We start from the raw sequence: 22,104 nt of genomic DNA on the forward strand, positions 1-22,104 counted from the left end.
CATAAGGCTGCTGTAGTTATCATACACTACCTATCCCTTACAAGCCTCAGGGCAAGAAGGGATAGAATCATAGAATATCAGGGTTGGAAGGGACCTCAGGAGGTCATCTAGTCCACCCCCCTGCTCAAAGCAGGACCAATCCCCAACTAAATCATCCCAGCCAGGGCGTTGTCAAGCCTGACCTTAAAAACCACTAAGGAAGGAGATTCCACCACCTCCCTAGGTAACCCATTCCAGTAATGCCATGACACATGATACTGAGGGGATTCTGGACTAACATAAATTAGAGCAGCCATGTGCTGCTCTAACTTATGCTGTAGGCTGCTCTGGGGGCCCAAATATCCTATCTGGGGAATGCAAAGATGGCATAAAGCCATCTTTTCCCTACGCTTCCTATAACCTGGGCTGCACATTCTGTGCTTTGCATCTTAGAGGCACAGCACAGAAATGAAGCTATTGCCAAGAGATTACGTCTTGTACAACAGTCAAGTTGGATGAGTCTGTCATTTCAGGGGTTTACACTTCATGTGTGTGGTGTGGTGGTCTTTCAACAAGCAGTTTAGAAGCAACACGAATATAAAGGATTTCCTTCAGTGAAGTGTTGTGCATTAAATTTGATTGGTGTTGTGAAACAGGTTTCCTCTTTATTTTGGTTTATTCTATGTAAATATTTTTGTAATTAACTTTTAGGTTTTAAAAAAGTTTTAGTCGAGTTATTTTATAGGGAGCATCGTTTTTGCTGTGCAGTTATAATAATTGTAATTTCTCTGTGCTACAGTCTGCAGTTTACTCAGATGAAGAATGCTTGCAAATAGGCTAGGAAGAATTGCAGTATAAACTATTTAAACCTGTTTTGTTTTAATAACTTGCTACTTGTGGTCTGGAATCCTGACTCTTGGAACCAAGGTATTAATGTTGCAATAACTGGTGACTGCTTAGTTCTATGACAAGTTATAATTTTGTTGTAACTTAATCCTTTTTAGCGTATTTTGTAGAAATGACTAATATTGATATTCTCCTTTCCACTTGGTTTCTATAATTAAATAACTATTCTTTGGAGACAATTCATAACTAAAATTTGTATGCATGTTTATGAGCCAGGACTCTTAGATTCTACTTCCTGGTATACCACAGACTTTCTCTGTAACCCATAATAGTTATCTAGCATCACCAAAAAAAACTGTGCATGAAACACACAATGCAGGGGCACAGATTGGTGTTCATATGAACATCATGGGATGTGTATGTGCAAATTCCAACTTGCATGTGTGCACTGGGGGTTGCATGCATCCAAGCAAGTCATGCATAAGTTGTTTTGAAGATGTAGGCCCTAACTTCTGAATAACTCAAGGAATAGTGAAAATTGGTTTTTTTTAGGTTAGAAAGTGGAAGGTACTATGAGTGCTAAGTAATACTATTATAAGGTTGCATCAACCATGATAATTGTGGCTAACAAGTGCAGTGGATTGACCCTTGGACAGAATCAAAAGATTAATTTGAAGTGGATATACAGCTTATGATTATTTTGAAATGTGAAGATATTGTTTCTTTTTAAGAAGGAAAAGAAAATTAAAGGAGGAGTTGTATTCCTTCCAGAGGAGACTACCTCCTTTCACCGCCTAAACCCCTTTTGATCAGGGTATCCTCCTTGCTGCTGCACATCACCTCTCCCAAGAAAGATGACTCCTCTGCAGTTGTGCTGCCATTAACTGGCTGCCTTTCAGCGAAGCCTGTGTCCTATCCATTCCTCTGGGGAAACAGCATGAAGTGTCTTTTCTTGCAGAAATACCACAAAGTATAGTGTGGCTACTCTCTCCCTCTGTCCCAAAATATCATTCTGACCTGCAGAACTGCAACAACATGGTGCTCAAGAGGGACTTCCACAAGCTCAGGGGAGATGGGGATGCATCATTTTGCTTTGGCTCTGCTTCTCACTTCTTCTGTACACTAATGGTCCTTTGTATATTTCTTTTTCCTGCCTTTTTTGCTCCCTACCGCACATCACAGGAGAGGGGAACATAGGACCCAAATTCTTTTGATAAACACTGCCCTTAGACTCTCTAAAGAGCACTGCAAGCTAAATACCAGATCAATGTAGAAGTGGTCTTTTTTTCAGCAAATAAAATTTCAAGCACTACAGCAGAAAACAACAAAATAATCTAAATTATTAGTAACTTCCAGCCCTATCTACCATTGCTCAACTTGTCAGCAAGAGAGTGCTATTTATTCTTCACAGGTTGTCAAAGTTGATTAAATTACTGCAGATGAGACTGTTCTCCCACAAGATTTTAATCAATGAAATACAGGTTCAAATAATGTCTTCTGTGGTTTGACATCATTGTGACTGTCTTAAGAAGAATCAATGGAAATGATAAGGATGATTTACCCCTGCCTAATTAATAACATTATCAGTTCACAGGCACTGACTGCCTTTTTTTTTTTTTCTTCTCCATCTGTCACATTTCATTTTTTTCAAATTGATTTCCTTTTACTGTAAACTGTTTACATGTTCCAGGCTTCAAATGCTTGACTATCCCTAGAGTTTCTCTCATCCAGAATATTAAGTAACTAATAAATATATTTACATTAAAGTGGAAAAATCATTTTAAATAGGTCCCTTGGGAGTATTATAAAGTTTGAACGTGAATTGCTATTAATACTAATTTTAAAAATTTCTTCTCTTCATTCCAAAAACAACATAAAAACTTACTCCTATTTGTATGAACTTCCCATGATGATAGTGTACCAATTTTACATGTGTGCACATTTGTGTATGTGCACTCAGCTGTTTACAAAGGTATTGTTTTTGTTTTTTTAATAGATGATCCATAGAGTTTTATGCCTATAGGCAGCTCTTCCTCTCCACTAGCATTTGCTCCAAAAGTCAGAGGGCCTGATTCTGGTTTCACTTAAATGGATGTAAATCCAGGAATAACTCCATTGATTTCAGTGAAGTTAGTGTGTAAAAACCAGTATTATAGGAAAATTGGTCTAAAGTTTCCTAGCAACATGACCTGAAAGTAATCCGTTTGTTCAGGCTTTCCCTAAAGGGGTAAGTCGAGTTGGGGGATTGGGGGGGGGGGAGGAAGAGATATTTTATTTCCTTATAGTTGTGTAATATATTTACTTAAAAACTCCTAGAGAATATTATATGATGCTATAATTAGAAAATATCTACAGTATACACACATATATTAGAGCAGTAAAGGCTGAAATGCGAAATAGAGTTTAAAAAATGGGTGTTGAGTATTACCAAGGTCTTTTTGATTTTTGTTTAACTCAGCTGCATGAATCCGAAGAGCAATGTGATTAGTTTAGCTAGAGCATTCTTAGGTCTGTGCTGCAGAGCTGATTTACTTGGGGCTTGTCTACACATAATTTTTGCATTGATCCAACCATAGTGGTTTATAAATCCATATAATTAAATCAGTGCAACCCTCAGTGCAGATGCAGTTTATATGAGTTCTTCTGATATAAAAATCTTACAATAGCATAGCTTGTTTCTAAACCAATATAGTTAGATTGGTACAAAAACTGTGTAGAGCAGCCGGTAATCTTCATCTAGAAATGTTGCACAGGCAACCTTAATTCTGGCATTTCCTAACTTTTGAGTGCTTGACTTAATGTTCTTTTAACTTAGTTTTGTGGAGATATAAAAATAAAATCAGGGATATGATTAATTGGTTAGTGGTCCATGGATGAAGGCTGGTCATATGGTACTATCTGAGTAAATGGGATGGGGAGAAAAAATAAAATATCAAAAGTAGAATAATTGGTTCCAAAGAATCCCAAAATACTTATCACTGTTATACCAAATAAAAATCCATAAACTCTAGAATCATAGGGTTGGAAAGGATTGCAAGGGTCATCTAGCCTAACCTCTAGTCAAGATGCAGGTTTTGTTGTGTTTAAACCATCCCAAGCCAGATGCCTATCCAGTCTCCTTTTGAAAACCTCCAGTGAAGGAACTTCCACAACCTCCCTAGGCACTGTGTTCCATTGTCCTACTGTTCTTACAGGTAGGAAGTTTTTCTGTTTTATTCTTCTACATAAACAATTCCATGAAGAAATTAGATGGTCACAAATGGAAGGGGAAGTCCTCAATTACACCTGTGCAAACTCACTTAGGGTACACAAATGTAATTTAGGGTATAATCTGTAGACCGTGGAGCTACACAGGTACAACAGAGGGCCTGATTTGTCCTGCAGAATCTTTAACAGATAGTTATGCAAGAGGTGGAAAGAGAAGCTTAGGGTGAGTTTGCAGAGCTGACTGTTAAAGAAAACATCTCTTTACTTGCAAATTTAAGATGGAAATCAATGAAAATGGAACCCCATGATGCCAATCTAAAGTACATTTTAGGGTAGAAATGCAAGATAAAAGAGGAGGAAACTTTGGCAACTCTTCAAACTACTAAAATCACGATAGGGCTGAGAATGATGGGAAGAATTAGAACTGCATATAAAAACTGTACACTGCATGCACAAGTAGTAATGGCTGCTGTTAAGATAATTCCCCCCCCCCCCCCCAAAAAGAGATCTTTCTTCAAAGTATACTATTTCTTTCATGGGACATAATCTCTAAATGCTAATAGAGAGCTACCGATTATAGCTTTTACTTACATGGATAGTCATTTTGAAGCTGATAGGTCTATGTGAATAAGAGTTTACAGGATTGGACCTATAATCTTAACGTGAAATTGAATGTGTGCAGTTAGAAATGATAGTGAACAAATAAAGCTGTGTATTGTATAATATTTGCATTTGTGGGTCAATTGGCCAAGGAAATAGTCTCTCAGACCAATGACGTCAATCTAGACAAGATACAGAATGCATGTTTTAAATATGCACTTTACCTATTTTTAATTACTTCTTATCTTGTGCATGGTTCCATGCTTTAAAAGTGATGGTTTTCAGTAAAGCAAACCAGTGCTCAGGTCACTTTTAAAAGTCTTGCTCCTGGTTTTGCTTTTTTAATTGGAAAAGAAAATTTAAAAGATACTTGGCTGCAAGTAAAGTCGTAACACAGCAAGGCTCACACTCTTGTAATAAAATCTGAATATTTAATAGTTTGGGTGTTTGTCCTCTGTGACTGGCATTTTTCAGTAGAACATATAAAGAAAATAAAAAGCAACAGAGGGTCCTGTGGCACCTTTAAGACTAACAGAAGTATTGGAGCATAAGCTTTCGTGGGTGAATGCCCACTTCATCAGACGCAAGTGGGCATTCACCCACGAAAGCTTATGCTCCAATACTTCTGTTAGTCTTAAAGGTGCCACAGGACCCTCTGTTGCTTTTTACAGATTCAGACTAACACGGCTACCCCTCTGATGAAAGAAAATAAACTAAGACAAATCACTAAGACTAGCAGCTGAAAATGGAATATTAATTTCAAAGCTGTGGTCAAACATCCAATTTCAAATCTGCTTTTAAAAAATATGTTGTGCTTAACAGTCAAAGCCTTTTCCTACATGGAACTGGTGTTGGATCCAGGTGTATTAAAGTCAGACTAGCTGACCACCGTCATCATTCCTGGCTCTCCAATCTATAAATAACATTTTAAAAATATAATTTAAACTAAACCTCTATTAACCATGTATGTGGGCCTCAACAGGATATTTCACTAAGGGCCCTCCATTGCCATTGAAGTCCGTGAAAACTGAGGGTGCTGTCTTCAAGCATATCTAGTATTAGTTAAGTCTTTCAACATCCTTCTGAAGTAGGTGGTAATCTCCCAGTATTACAGATGGGTAAACTGAGGCACAAAAAAGCTTAAAGCCTAACTTTCAGAAATGCTGAGCACAAGTCTAGGGATCAGAATGAAAATACAAAGGTGATGGTACTCTTCCAGGCTCTGCATGTGAAACAAGTTCCACTTGCATAATACTCTCTGGGCGTGGCTGACTCTCTTTGGAGTCTGAATATATCCATGGGCTCTGCTGGGCTCCTCGTGGTTGGCTTCCCCTCAGAGAGGCTGGGTTTCTTAAACTTGTCATCTCCCCTTTGGGGGCACCTCAGCTGCTCTGCTGAGCTCCTTGTGTTTGGGTCCTCCTTGTTAGAGGGGGTGGGGAAATGTGACCGTTCCGTTACTGGTGGTGCAAATAGTTTGTTTTCCAATGAGTCTGGGAAGTAATTTAAAATGAAAAGCACTTGAAAAACCCTCAGCCTTTGAATAAGTAAAAAAAAAAAAAGTTTTGGAAATGAATATGATACTTGTCAATGGTTTCTGATTCTTTGTAATTTGGCTAAATCAACATAATTTTTTAAGGGGGGAGGGTACATCTGATTGTGGGTGGGAGTGACTCTGACACTGGTTGATCTTGGTTGGGAAAGTCATTTAAACACTCTGCCTCAGTTTATCCATTTATAAATAAAACAGAGGATACGTGGTATTTATTAATAATTGAAAATATGTTTTGAGACTTTCTGATGGAGTTGCATTGCCTGGGACAACTGTGGCCTGGGCTGTGTCTGTGTTTTCTCCTTTAAGGATAAGACTGAAATCAGTCAAAGTCACCTTGACCTTGCCCTGAAAGATTTTGTTTCTAGGGCTGCTGAATCTCTCCCTCAATCACCCCCTGAGTTTTTCCCCATCAGGCAGCACCTTCTGATTACTGTAATATTGCTGTTGTATGCCTGCTGTTTCTGTATAAGGAAACCATACTAAATGATAACTAAAATAACCTATTTTGATTTGTGAAAGGGGTGGAGAGGATGAGTATTTTCAGGACCTAACTTATGATAAGAAAAGCATAATAATTATTTCTGGAATTTAAATGGTTTGTCATCAGGTTATACTCATTCAAAGATACTGGTTTGTCTTTTGCAAAGAAGAATGCATGCTAACTTTATATACTTTGAGAGAGAGTGTGTGAGAGAAAGAAAGACACCATATTATAGAGCTACATAAATCTGGGTCCAAATCTTAGTAACAAGATTGTAAAGGTTTTTGTTTAACATGACTATAAATGCTCAGGCATCTTCTAATAAAAGTCATCAAGCATTTTTTTTAATAATATTTTTTGTGTAAATAATGGACTAAATTCATCCCTGGTGTAAATGCCATTGAAGTTAATGAAGTTACATCAGGGATGAATTTGGGCAAGTGTCACTAGGTTTTGTTCATGCTGTTTCATGCTTTGATTTAGTTTTTGTCAAGGTGGAGTGTCTGTTCAGCTGACTTTCACTGAGCATTTGAGTTGTATTTCTTGCTACATTGATAAGATACTTGTTTATGAAATCTCTTTTATCAGTGAGAATTAAAATGTCCTTCCTTGTAACTAACCAAGGCAATGTGTGCAAATGACTATTTTCTAATTTTAAGGAACTTGAAATTTAACCTTTTTACATGGAAGGAAGAAAAAGACTCTATACTTTTCACAGAAGCTAACAGCACGTTTGAATTTACATGGTTACTTTTGCAAAAGGGCGAACTTCCTTTATTATAAGTAATACAAACCCCTTTATTTTTGTAAACTTGTGTTTTGTAAGCCAACGTGGGAGCAGAATTAGGGCCTGATCTAAGACCCATTCAGTTCAGTGGGAGTCTTTCCACTGAATTCAGTGTCCTTTGGATTAGTCCCTTTGGGAGGAATGATATGAATAAAGAAAAATTTCTTGCCTGTAGTCCAGATCTCGATGTCTTTTCTCAGGCAGAATTTCCACAGTCCTTATTGGGAGTTTTGCCCAACAAGGATTGCAGGATTTGGCCCTCTTAATTTATTTAGATGCTCCAGTGAAATCCTGCTGAATCAAATTAAGTAATACAAATAACATTGAGTATTATAGCCTATGTGCACATTTTGGCAGGGAGCAGCTTCTTGAGAAACCTCCATTTAGCTAAATATGTGATGTACCAAAGAGGCCCAGTGGTACTGGAGGGTACATACTATGCTGGGATTTAATGATCTCTGTCACTGACTCTCTAAAGTTTTATGGTTCCTTGCAAAATAGCAACTGATAAAAGTACTGTACCTTTGTTTTTGAGATACCTCAAAACTATTAGCGCTATATTAAAAACTACATTAATACACTTAACTGAATTCCTAATACATGCCTTGAACACCGACACATATGATAAATCTTTGTTTAGGAGTAGTCTGTTCAAAAGTCAAAGAATTAAAAATGCGTTTGGGGGCAGGAAATCTGCATAGAAAATTACTAGACTTGTGTAGGGTTAGCATCTGTAGTTAGTATTTGCTGTAAGTTGAATAGTATACATTAAGGAAAGTGTTTTATTAAGAGGTCATGGAGGAGTATGAAGAATATGACTGTACATAATTTGGGGTTTTGTTTTTAGTGTATAATCCAAGTTTTAGTTCAGTGGTTCTCAACCAGAGGTAGGTGTACCCCTAGGGGTACTCAGAGGTCTTCCAGGGGGTACATCAACTCATCTAGATATTTGCCTAGTTTTACAACAGGCTACATAAAAATCACTAGCAAAGTCAGTACAAACTAAAATTTCATACAGACAATGACTTGTTTATACTGCTCTGTATACTATACACTGAAATGTAAGTACAATATTTATATTCCAATTGATTTATTTTATAATTGTATGGTAAAAATGAGAAAGTCAGCAATTTTTCAGTAATAGTGTGCTGTGACACTTTTGTGTTTGTGTGTGATTTTGTAGTTTGGTGAAACTTGGGGGTACGCAAGACAAATCAGACTCCTGAAAGGGGCACAATAGTCTGGAAAGGTTAGCGCCACTGTCTTAGTTTATAGTAAATGATAGTTTTATAACTTGTAAACTCAAAAAATAACTCTGGGCTTCTGAAACTTGACATGGCAGATTTATAGAGATGTGTTCATCTGACCTTTTGTGCCTGTAATTCAGTAACTGGTTTTCCTCCTTTTGGTACGTGGATTACAATGCACCATCAAAGTATAACTTTTATCTTTAAAAGTAGTGTTAATATCCTATCTGGTTTACTTTTTGTACTAAAATTTTCAATCTTTTATTCACTTGTTTGTGACTAACTGTTGCAAATTAGATTGTACTTGCTTTTCCAGTAACTACTCTTTAGCAAACTTCTGTTTCTGACGCCTTCAACAGATGTTCATGCATCATATCCTCTTCCCTTCTCCCACCACCCCAAATCAAAGACTCATTTATAGAGCTATGCATTTTAGGAGCACAGATTATTTATTGTTGTTCAAGCAAACAAAAAGGCATGTCTATATTTTCCACATCAGTGTGTGTTGTGCACCAATAACCAAATTGAGAGGAAAATAGAGGTAATTATATTGATATTTTATATATAATTTTGTCTTAGTCATTTCAGCCCTCAACAATTTGCCAAACCTCTGATATTAGGGTCCACAATTGAGCTAATTAACAAGCAGTATTGCTGCTTACCTCAGGTTGCAAATGTCTCATGAGTGACCAAATTAAATCTAATTATTTTGATATTTTATTAAGTGGTTTATGAGCCACTACATAATTACCTCTTCTGAAATTAAAGTGGTCTGAAAATTATGGCTGTCCGGAAAATTAGTGGATGTTGATGATATTTGTAATAAGAATTATTCTTTTTCCAGACTTTTACTCTCCAGATGTAACAATTTGCTGAGACTTTACTGAATGGAGCTTTTCCTATGTACAATTAAATTTAATTAAATCTGCCCCTTATTATCTTTAACAAATTAATTCTACTCATCTGGTATCTTACCTGTTTATAAATAGGATGGCAAGATCAGCATAGTCTGAAGGAAATAATCAGTAACAATTTAACTTAAATTGTTCTGTTCAAGTTACATCCATAGTGATGTAGATAACTAAATGGGTGGGAAACCAGTTACAAAAGTATAAAAACATTCTCACATTAGACAGTAGGTAAAAATAGTACATCTAATATACTAGATGCATAACAAGGGAACATTCTGTACACTTACTCTGTGTTCTTAATACTTTTTTGTCTCTCTCCAGAAGGTGTCATTCTTCTTTGAGTAGTGTCCTTGCGGGTACTCAACTTTAGGTGCGCATGCACTCTGGTGCCTTTGAGCAGAGATTTTTGGTAGCAGTGCTCATTCCACCCATGCGTGCACCCTACATGTCCTTGTGCCCTGTACTGAGGCTATATAGGGCTGCATGGGAGAACCACTCTCAGTTCCTTCTCAACCATCTTCAGCCAGAGATGGAGTTTACTGTATGCCTGTTCATGTTCCCTCTTGTATTAGTGTTTTAGTTTTTATAGTTAGTTCTCAGCAGTAGTAGATTTAGTACCTTATAGTTGTTGGAATTTGTGTTTTCCCCCATTTTCTTAAAATATACATATGCATACACACGCACGCACACACACACACACACACACACACACTTTTGTTTTTCTTTTTCCCCTATTGAGAAGCTTGAACAATTTTCTTCTGTCAGGGTTGCCAGGCTCCCTAAGCCAGTGGTTCTCAACCAGGGGTACCTGTAGCCCTGGGAGTACTCAGAGGTCTTCCAGGGGGTACATCAACTCATCTAGATATTTACCTAGTTTTACAATAGGCTACATAAAAATCACTGGTATTCTCAGGCTACGTCTTCACTACAGGGGGGGTCGATTTAAGATACGCAAATTCAGCTACGCGAATAGCGTAGCTGAATTCGACGTATCGCAGCCGACTTACCGCGCTGTAGGGACGGTGGCAAAATCGACCTCTGCGGCTTCCTGTCGACGGCGCTTACTCCCACCTTCACTGGTGGAGTAAGAGCGTCGATTCAGGGATCGATGGGACGCGACAAATCGATCCCCGAGAGGTCGATTTCTACCCGCCGATTCAGGCGGGTAGTGTAGACCTAGCCTCAGTTGTGACCTGCAAAGGCACGGTGATGGGGGGGACATGCTTTCTTCTGATATTTGCTAATCTAGAAAATCCTTTATCGTAGGAATACTGGTATAAACTGTTCTAACAATATGAATTATTAGAGAAGACTTATCTCAACATAATAGTGTTAATAATTGCCTGGAAAGAGATGAAGACCAAAAACTTCTCACTAGAGTTTTGTGTTGATTGATTGAAAGATCTGCTCAAACTTTCAGATTATGAATTACTTTGTTTTATCTAATTTTCCTTTTCTTTTTCACCTACCCTCAGCTGGAAAGACAGATACTGATGCAGAGTCAAATGCGAGAGAGACAGATGGCTATGCAGATTGCTTGGACAAGGGAATTCCTCAAATATTTTGGAATATTTTTTGGACTTGCTGCTGTAGGTCTAACTGCTGGGTATGAAGTTCAAGTAAATTAGTTGTAGTAATTCCTCAGTGGTCATTGTCTTTCTCTTGCCTGTTAAGTAGGCTTGTCAGAATTTGATTTTTTTAAATATATATATTTAATATATATTTCTACAGATATCAGTGTTTAAGTATTTTTTTCCTATTTTTATCTATTTAAATTTTCACAATTGTGGGAAATTATGGGGGAGGTCAGCCAGTAAGTATTTAATGACAGTAAACATTGAGATTCAAAAAGTTAAAGCTTTGTATCAGTTAAAACACAAATTGTCAACATCACATGCCAAAATATACAGAGTAAATATCCTTAAATCAAACTCTGAATTCTCAAACAGCATTTTTCTTACTTTGCTTATCTGTAAATTTCAATTACTTATTGTTGAAATTATTTTTTTCTCATTTTTCTGTGTACGGTGAAGTACTGACATTTACTGATTTAAAAAATCTAATCCTTCCAAGCCTATTCTTAAGTAATTATTTTGAAGTGTGTGTTTCTGATCAGAGAAGTAGAAATGGCATTTCCTTCATCTCCCTGTATATCATATCTGCTTACTTCAGTGACCAAATCAAGTTGTGTTTGGTATTTTTGCTGTTAATACTGAAAGGCAAATATATCTGCAGAGGAGATAGCCATATTCTTATAAAATTTAACATTTTATATAGTTCTTTACATATTCAAAGTGCTGAACAGACTTATCCCTCACAACTCTCCTATGAAATGGGTGGTAAGTAACAGTATTCCCATTTTACATAAGGGGAGATTGAGACATAAAGGTTATACTGTGCCCACGGTTACATCAAGAATTAGTGGCAAAACTAAGTTAGAATTTAGGACTGCTGATTAACAGCTTTTGTACTAATTCTATATCCCTCTCCCTTCCTGTACTGTTTTACCTCCTGTATCATCAAAAGTATCATCTCAAGTCTGATTGCAGAATCTTTATTGCTCATTAGTCAGAACTTTTTTTTTTCTTCCTGGCTACTAACATTTTTTCATTTGTAAACTGAAAAGTGACTTTGTAAAATGGACGTATTTCTGTTCATGTTGGTATTTTGCACTTGATTCTATAGGTAGGCTCCTCTGTCAAATTCAGCATAAAATCATTGCTTACAAAGTTTGTGCCACTTTCTTTCCTGTACTAGGACTTAATAAGATGACTGTCTATTGCCAAACCGCCCTACCTAGGTTCTCTGGATGACTAAAAAATATAAGTCACTGAACAATGTATATATATTCTCAAAAAACTCTAAAGTGCATAGGAAATGACTGTGTGTAAGGTATACATTTAATGTATACCTATGTGTGTCTTATATTCTACATGTGTGGTGGATCTGGTGCTGTCTAATAATTTGTGAATGCTATATTTCTATAGGTTTTGTGTGTAAGGGGGTTTACTTTATCTTGACAGGCTATTGTGATGTCTACTGTATGCATATATTGAGTTAATTCAATAGTGGGATTGTCAGGAAATGTACACAGGAAATGAGAAGGAAGTGGAACCATATGTACACTTTCCAGCGTACACTTGAGACAAAACAAGAGTAATTCATTTGGATACTCTGCTTGACCTCCTGCTAGGCCTGCCAGACAGGTTTTCCCAGGAGTGACTCTGTCCCTGTGGGGAGGGAAGTTCAAGGCAGGCAGTAGGGATTAAGACTCATGCCACCTCAAGAAGGGGGAGACGCACAGGTTTTTGAGAGCTAAGGTAAATCCACACTTCAGAGGTTAGGAGTCTGGGGTAGGATAGACCTCTTATGTTATGCTTTGTTCCTACTGTTCAGATTAAACAATACTTTGATTTAAGAAGGCTGTTTTGGGTCACTTTATGCACCACTGGTCACAAGCTACTGAAGGGAAGAACTTCAGATACCTCTATCTAGTCAGACCTGCTGGGTAAGCACAGTCAATACGCAGGGTACTGAAGCCCCAGAACCCAGTCAATGAGTGGGAGAATCATGGGATTCCACCCTGAGAGAGGTTAAGGCCTGAGGAGGAGCCCTCAAGAGACCAGAAAAGGGGTCAGAGATGCAGCTAGCCCTGTAACGATGATGTACTGTACATACTACTATAAAACAAAATAATATATGCATTTTGGTTTGTAATAAATAGCCTGTATTGTGAACATCAGACTCTTTTTGTTCCGAAACACACGCATGCTGAACCAGTAGTTAGTAGCACTTTAAACTTTTCTGGAGCACAAGAAATGTCTTTCATTTCAATGTTTGTTTTGTTTTGTTTGTTCGTTAAATAAATGTTTCTTAAAATGTGCATAAAACAGGTTAATAGTCTTCTGAAACATATTTGGCTCTGTCTCTAGAGTAGCTAAATACCTTCTGTATGATTAGTGAAGCTTTTAGGCTGCTGCTGATCTTACAAAACTTAGTTATTCCCCTCCCTTTTTTTTTTTTTTTATGAACAGAGCAATAAAAAACAAGAAACCAGGACTGTTCCTTCCAATAGTTCCCTTAAGCTTTATACTTGCCTACCAGTATGATATGGGCTATGGAACACTTTTGCAAAGGATGAAGGGTATGTATATGGAAGTTGTTGAGATTTGTAACCAAGCCTAGCACCCTTTGGACTACCTTGTTCTTGACCACAATGTGCCATGCCAGTCCCTTTTGCAACTCCTTCATTTCTGTCTCCCTTAAAGTCAGAATTGTTTCCTTCTGTCTGAGCTTCCCCAGCAGAGAGTATTCCATCCTAATAGCCTTCACCGCCAATTCAGGTTGTCTTAAGTAAATACAAAATTTGAGAAAATCAAGAGAAAAATCATAATTAATATTTAATTGGAATGTAAATACAGATGGACAGCTTCTGTTTTGAAATGTAATAAAACAGTCACCCTATGTACAAATGTAAGTGAAATTTACTGGTGCACTTCCCCAGTAAGTTAGTCTTAATCATGTGCATCCTAGAGAAATACCTGATGATAGAGCCTATCAAAAGTAACAATTGAAAGTAACATTGCATATGGTTGGTCTCTTTTTCTACACTATAGAAAAAGGACAATGAGGAGCTATTAGTGTATATTTAGACCTGGATTCAGAATATGGCTTGTCCTTAGAATATGCAGCCCTTGAATCAAAGTAATGATCAGTCCAGATAACTTTCTGTTAAGCACAGATGAGAGGCAGGTGCAATAACCTCTAATGGAAAATATAAAATACAAAATACTCAGCTATAAGATTTATTTTCAAATATTATACAGCCTTGAGCATATATGTAATTGCACACAAAACTATGTTAAAAGGACATTGTTAAAGTTCCACAGTCAAGCACTCAAAAGTTAGGAAAAAAACAGAATTAAGATTGCCTATTCAACCTTAATTTGGCCCCCTTGTACATATAAATTATGACACAGTCATACATGATCTCCAACACAGAATCAATAGTTTTGTCTTTAGAGCAGTAAATAATGTGCAGTAAATAAGGCCTAAAGCCACACATTAAACAATGAGGATAAACAAAATATTAAATAGCTTCTCATTAACTGAATATTGTCCATCTTGTGCACTGAATGAGGCAGTGGTCTGTGGGAAAAAATAGTATGATGGTGTAATTAAAGACTGTATTAGGCACATGGGAGCTGAATTAAGGTTCCTTAATTCTAGTATTTTTTTAACTTTTGAGCACTTGATTTTGCAATCTTAATATTCTTTTTACATAGTGTTTTGTGTGTAACTTCCTAGATTTTTAAAAAAGCAAACTGAAAACAGAAATTCTATCATATGGCATCATTGACACCCACATGGGTCATCAGCCTGATTGGAACCTTTAGACCTAGTGCACAGAGATCTGTCACTTGAGCTAACTGAGTAAATGCAAGCAGTGATAGGTTATCATCCTTTATGTGGAATTGCCCTAGAGGGGGGACTGGACATGTTGCCAGTGAGTTTCACTGTGTTTGCTGACTGCAGACACTTAGGAATCTTGGTATCCATTCCAGGTTCTGGAGAAGAGCATTCTCAATGGAAACAGATTCTTCTGCCCTGTCCCTTCCAATTTGTCCCAGTCAAAATTCTGTCTCTTCCCCACCCCTGGCTCCTGTCCCTGTCACCACTCCTCAGGCTTCTCATCCCAGCCTCATTGCCCAGCATGTCCAGTTCTCAGCCTCTGGAGTCTTTTTGTTCCAGTCCCTATCTCCCTATCCACATTTTACTTGATTGGTCAGTGTCCATCCCCAACCCCACTTCCCAGCTCCTTGTTCAGTCTGTCTGTCTTGCTGAACACATTCCCACTTTTTCTGTCCCCAGTGCCTACCAATCAAGCTCCCTCCCCAGCTTCTTGTTCAGTCTGTTCCCCCCAACTCTTCTCCTTGTGCAGCCGGTCTGTCCCCCCACTAGCTCCTCATCCTATCCCAGTCTGCCCCTCCTTGTGTTGGTTCCCAATCTTCATCCCCCTATCTTCTGCTACCAGTTTTTATCCCCTGCTCTCTCACTCCTCTTCTTGTCTGTCTCCTTGCCAGCCAGTACTCCCCCGCCACCAGCTCTTTATTTCATCCCAGTCTACCCCCAGTGATGTATTGGCTCCCTGTTTCACTCCCTGCCATCAGCCTGGAGTTAGATCTGTGCCTCCCCTCCCCTGGTTCTGTTTTCCAATTTACTCCCCACTACAGGTCTGGCCCTTGTCTCCTCTGTATTCAGATCAAGCAGCTTACTCCTCCACTCAGCCTGGCCTGTCGGGATGGGGTGGGAGTCAACTGAGAGTACAGGAGAGACAGTATCCCTGTTCTCTGTTTTGGAGCCTGGCCCACAGTGGGACAGAGCCATACCTGCATGGAAAGTCCTACTCAGTCCTGGGATGGAGCATGTTCAATATGGACAGAATCGTAAAGAAATTTAGCTGAGAAACTCTAGCACATCTCTGCTGAGCATGTGCAAACTGCCGTTTTTCAAAGGCTTATAATTTGGGAGAATTTTCCTGGGAATGGGAAAAGCATATCCCTGACACAAAGGACATCTGCTAAATTTCATGTCCTTGCTCCAAAACATGGGGGCACTAAAGCTTCTCAAAGAAAAAGTTGCCAGAATTTTTTAACATGGGCAAAAAAACATTTTTCCTTAGCCTTGTTCTTGGAAATGAATGAAATTTTCCAAACAAATTTAGCCTAAGGCAGACACATGGCATGGAAAATTTCAGCCCAAACATTTGGCAAAATTCTAAATAATTGAAAACAGGGTCTTATAATGAAAAGTGTTGGGCAACCTTAAAAGTAAGTGGTACTACCAGCCCCAGTTATAATTATTTGAATAAATATCTAATATTCTTTAGTTATTCAAGCCCTCAAACAAAATATATGCAATTTCTCTGAAAACTTTTTTTTGTTCTTATAAAAGTGCAAAGATGCATTTATATCTCATCCTTTTTTTTCTTTAAGGTGAAGCAGAGAACATACTTGACACAGAGAACACCTTGCTAGAAATGCCAAAAGGAGCCATCACTTTTGAAAGCCTTGAAAAAGCCAGAAGAGCTCAGAGCAAGTTCTTTATAGAAAAATAAGAAGACTGTAACCACTCAGTACTTCAAATACAAAATTATTTGTTTGTAATTATGTTGCTGACTTAAAATATGTCAAATTATTAGTTTTGAGAACACAATATTTTAAAAATAAAATGAATTTCATTTAAAAATAGGGTTTTTTTTCAAGGCAGTGTTCTTTCTTTTTAGTATTTTATGTATTTACTGCAAATATTTTAATTTCAGTAGTTCTTGTTTATCCCCTAGCATGAAACATCATGAATCCCCGCTCTTCAATTCTAACTTTATTATTACTTAGTTTGAAAATACCTCTTTCCTCTATAACCAGGGGTTAAGGAACTGGCCTATCGACTAGCAGGCCTGCACAACATGCGGCCCGCGTGGGCTCACTGTGCGGCCCGTGTGGGCTGAGTAGGTGGGCTCACTGTGCGGCCCGCGGGGGGTGAGTAGGCGGGCTCACTGTGCGGCCCGCGGGGGGTGAGTAGGCAAGTGAAGGGTGAGGGAGGGGGGCTGAGGAGGCAAGCAGGCAGGCAGTGAGTAGGCGAGTCAGGGGTGTGGGGGGCTGAGGAGGTGGGTGGGCGGGCAGGTGAGCCAGCGGCAAGGGAGGGGGGCTGAGTAGGCGAGCGGGGGGAGGGGGGCTGAGTAGGCGAGCGGGGGGGGTGGGGGACTGAGAAGGCAAGCGGGCGGGCAGTGGTGAGGGGTGAGTAGGCGAGCCGTGGGAGGGGGGCTGAGAGGTGAGCGGCGAGTCGGTGGCTGACCTGTTCTACTGATCTGGTCTGGCTCCCATCCCCTCTCCAAAGGTTGCAGCTGTCTGAAGGTGCCTGCCTTCCATGCCTTCCTCATTCACACCTCATTCATTCAACAGGGCAATTGATTACCAAGTGGGGGGAAGATCTTATGCTACTTCTAGCAAAAAGACATTTTTCTTTTACCTTAATTATACTACCTTAGGGGCCTGCTATAACATATTACCAAGGTACAATACCGCTGTTTCGGTGGGGCAGCACTGGGGAAGGAGGGTTTGTTTCCGCGGGGCAGGTGGCGCTGGGGGGAGGGGTTGTTGGGGGGGTTGTTTTGGGGGGGCTGGGTGGTGCTGGGGGGGTTCCATGGGGCAGGCAGCGCTGGGGTGGTGATGTTGTCTTTCGGGTGGGCTGGGCGGTGCTGGGGGGGGTTCAGCGGGGCCTGGGGGTTTCGGCCCTCAGCTGTTTTCTTTGGAGTAATATGGCCCTCGCCGCTTTACGAGTTGTGCAGGCCTGGACTATAGCGACATTTTTTTTTTCAAATTTAAGTACCTACAACTGTATTTAGGCACCTGTACTAAACATGGACTAAGTTTTCAGGCATTCTAGAGCACCAACAGCTCAAACTGACATCAATGGGAACTGTAAATCAGGCCACTCTTTTTAGCTGCTGAATTAGAGGCATCCAAGTTTGCCAGATTTGCTTCAAATTTTAGTATAAAAACTTTTATCAAAGTTCAGAAATACAGGTATCACTAGTTAACAGTGGATATGTCAACACAGCAAAAGCTGTGCAGCTATCTTGAATCCAGCTACTGTGGGTAGCAATAGCAGTGAAGACAGCACAGCACAGGTTTCAGCATGGTTAGTACAAGCTCTGCATGGTCCCTGGTCACTACCCTGCTCTGAAGCCTATGCTGTGCTGTCTTCACTGCTATTGGTACCCACACTAGATTCAAGCTAGCATGGGTAGGCTAATCTGCATCTTCCAAGGAAGATACTAAACCGATACAGGACCCTGAGCTGGAAAAAGGAGGTGGGGTTGGGAGTGCCAAGCATGACTGCCCAGCATCAGTGTGTGTTGACAGACATAGAAGGGGAGACACAGAAAGAGAGAATGCTGCGAGAAGGACAGTCTGCTTGTCCAAATTCAGAGATGGAGGTAACTGGGCCAGATGAAACATACTAAAGCTTGCAAGGAAATTCTAAGGGTTAGCTATGGAGAAATATGCATAGAGACCCTTACTATTTTTACATTTTGCTCTATGTGCTTTATACGTATAGGTGAATGATGGTTTGTTTTGAAGATGCTGTTTCTGTGACACAGCAAACTTACACCCTTCAGGAGCTTGCGACAGTAACTTACAGGTGCCAAAATAATTTTGGCCTGTCACATTAACATGGTTGGAGTCTGTCCTTCAGAGATTCAGTCCCAGAGGGGTTGAACTGCATGATGCTGCCCAGATTGGGGTGAAGGCAGCATGGTCTAGCCCCACAGGGATGCATGTGAGAGGGACTAAAAGGGGTCTAAAATGCAGTTTGCACTGTAACTGACGCCACTTTTTACCCTCCTCCCCTCAAATAAAAGCCAGTATAAAAAATACGCTGCTCTTCTCACTTTGAAACTCAAATGGTCTTAACTGCAGGTCTGCCTCCAACATATCACAGACTGATTTTTTGTTTGTTTGTTAGACAGTGAGGCGATCAACTTGAGGGAGAGGGAAAATACTTGTCCGGGGCCTGACCTAACCTGAGACTAGAACTACCATCCTAATCCTGTTGATTTTTCTCTCCTGTGATGTCTGATAGCCATCCTTCCCGAATCAGTGTCACTCGGTTGGCCGCTCTTCACGGGAAAGTGGGAGGTAAGTCATAATAAAAAAGTTAAAACTCTACCAAAACCTCGTCAGATATTCTGTGCAGGATGTGTCTTTCTTGCCCTCATCAAGAAACTCAATTCTTCCAGTGCATCCTGGTTCTGATCCATAGTACTATCTGCTCTAAATACCTCCTGGCTGGTTCAGACCTGCCCCATCACTCCCTACCCCCTCCTCACAACTCTAGTTCTGACAATGCTCTTTGGGAGCATGGGCTAGGGTTTAGAGGAGGGGCATAGTCATGGCATCTGGGTACTTGATGCTCTCCCTTTTTCTGTGTGACCTTGGATTAATTCTCTCTCTCTCTATCTCTGTTTTCCCATTTGTAAAATGGGGATGACGATTCTTACTATAACTACAGCTCACACAGTGGCTGTGAGAATCAATATTTATAAAGTGCTTTTAAATGTTTAGATGGAAGGTTCTGGACCTCCTAAACAAACATACCCAAATTAGTTGGGCTTGCCTCCCCCCTTTATGATTATTATTTGTATTGCACTTGCACCCAGAACCCAACCAGGATTGGGACCCCAGTATGCTGCATACTGTAGAAACATAAAGTAAGACCATTCTTTCCCCAGAGAGCTTACAGTATAAATGGAGGCAAGATGTGACAGTTGGGTGTGGAACACAAGGAGTTGGGTGGAGAGGGAAGATGATGGTTTTTATATTCAGTTATTTTGTCCTGTTTCTTTGTGCATCTTTAAATAAGTGGTATTTCTTCAAGTGATGGTCCCTATTGTATTCCACTGAGGCCTACATATGCACACCATGTGCCTGGAGTCGGAGATTTTGAAATAGAAACCTGTGGCTACAGCAGAGGGAACTAGGAGGCAGTACTCCTAGATTATAAGAACCACAGTATAAGCCATACATTCAAGAGTGGTAAGAATTTTTTTATTCCCTCCATGGATATCAATATGTCACCTTCTGGAGTATGGCCTGAACAACCCTTTCTGAGATTCTAAAATGCAGTGTAAATCCTGTACAGGTCAGATTTAGCATCACACAGAGAGATCAATTGGTCAAGAGGTAGAGGACTGAACTTTCAGTAATGCCCAAAGCTACAAAACTCCTTACTAGCAGAGATCAGGCTGAGCCAACTTGATCCAGGCTTAAGACATCCTGCAAAACTCATCTCTGTATGAAGGCACATCCCAAATAATGAAGTGGTAGAAAATTCTAGCAGCACTCTCTGAGACGGTAGGGCTGAGGATTTCAGTCCTGTTTTGGCCAAAATTTATCATTCATAATCTTGTAGTGGCACTTAAGTCTGGGGTAGTGGGAATTTTAGAAATGCTTATTGATAACATTACACCATTGCACTTCTGTTTCACTCATGCCATTCAGAATCTCTTCCCCTCAAAACAACATGAGTCAAGGTATAAGTGTTAGAACATATTTGCAAATTTGGTGTGATTATGGTAAAAAAATCAATTACATTCAAATAGGAACATATTAATCATCACATCATCTAGTGCAACGGCTCTCAACCTTTCCAGACAACTGTACCCCTTTCAGGAGTCTGATTTGTCTTGTGTACCCACAAATTTCACCTCACTTAAAAACTACTTGCTTACAAAATCAGACATAAAAATACAAAAGTGTCACAGCACACTATGACTGAAAAATTGCTTACTTTCTCACTTTTTTATCATATATTCATATTCTAGTTGATTTATTTTATAATTATTATACTGACATTTCAGTGTATAGGATATAGAGCAGTATGAATAAGTCATTGCATGAAATTTTAGTTTGTACTGAATTTGCTAGTGCTTTTTATGTAGCTGGTTGTAAAACTAGGCAAATATCTTGATGAATTGATGTACCCCTGGAAAGAATGTTCAAAGCACCTTATTTGTGTTTCTGTTCTGTTTAGGTCCAATAAAGAATAGAGACAACTATACATTATTTTTATATTTGAACCTGCAAAAACAAACAAACCCTATATAGATTGTAAATGCCTCTGCATTATAATCTATTACAGTTACGAGGCAGAGAGAGCAGGATGTGAATGGAAGTGAGCAGGACCTTTTCCTAACTTTTACCGATGCTATTGCTTGTTGCCCAGTGGCATTATGTTAATTTTTTCTTCTTATCTCACTACCATATTTCACTGGTTACTGAACATTTTTACTTTGTCAAATCTACCTCATATCACTTTTTCCCCTTCTTCCTATTATCTCTGACATACTTTCCTGTGGGGAAAATATAATGTAATTCCCCAGTGCATAGATGTCTAACAGACATGTTGATGTTGCTGAGGTCAGAAAGAACTGAGGTTTTGTATTATGATTGGATGCTGCTCTGTACAATTTTGGAGTATATGGGGTGCAGTCTGTGATTGAAAATGATAAATTAATGTTAGCAGTTAAAGAAGGATCTAAACTGGACGTTTCCTAATTTTTAAAGATGGGTGTGGATGGATATTTCTTTTAAGCAGTTTAACAAACCTTTTCTGTGTGGGAGTTTGTGCAAATAAATTATAAGGACATATTCACCTTACCTAATACTTTCTGATCTCTCATCAATGACATGCTACTGGGAAAAGGCACAACTGTTTAATGGTTACAAGTCCCAGGAGCCAATACACAATAGTGTATTGTATTACAGAAAGCACAATAATATTATAGCAAATAAATGTTTTTTGTACACATACTTCCACCAAAAAGACCAGCTGAAACTAATAAAATGGACAACATTATTTTGCAGCAGCTGGACACTTCTGGGACCAAGTATTTTTTTTTAAATATTTTAACTATATTCCAAGATTAATCT

At 39.1% G+C, this 22,104-nt stretch overlaps 1 protein-coding gene across 1 annotated transcript in view; it reads left to right on the plus strand.

The window, feature by feature from the left end:
* The window catches only part of PLGRKT (plasminogen receptor with a C-terminal lysine), a 49,589-nt gene extending 32,731 nt beyond the window's left edge, over positions 1 to 16,858 (plus strand). Inside the window, exons 3-5 of the mRNA XM_065406604.1 lie at positions 11,086 to 11,216; positions 13,645 to 13,754; positions 16,606 to 16,858. Of these exons, the coding sequence (XP_065262676.1) occupies positions 11,086 to 11,216; positions 13,645 to 13,754; positions 16,606 to 16,727 (363 nt within the window). The 3' untranslated portion in view covers positions 16,728 to 16,858. The remainder of the gene's footprint in view (positions 1 to 11,085; positions 11,217 to 13,644; positions 13,755 to 16,605) is intronic.
* Positions 16,859 to 22,104: the final 5,246 nt, after the last annotated feature.

Source organism: Emys orbicularis, chromosome 6, assembly GCF_028017835.1.
Source record: "Emys orbicularis isolate rEmyOrb1 chromosome 6, rEmyOrb1.hap1, whole genome shotgun sequence".
NCBI classification, from domain to species: domain Eukaryota; kingdom Metazoa; phylum Chordata; order Testudines; family Emydidae; genus Emys; species Emys orbicularis.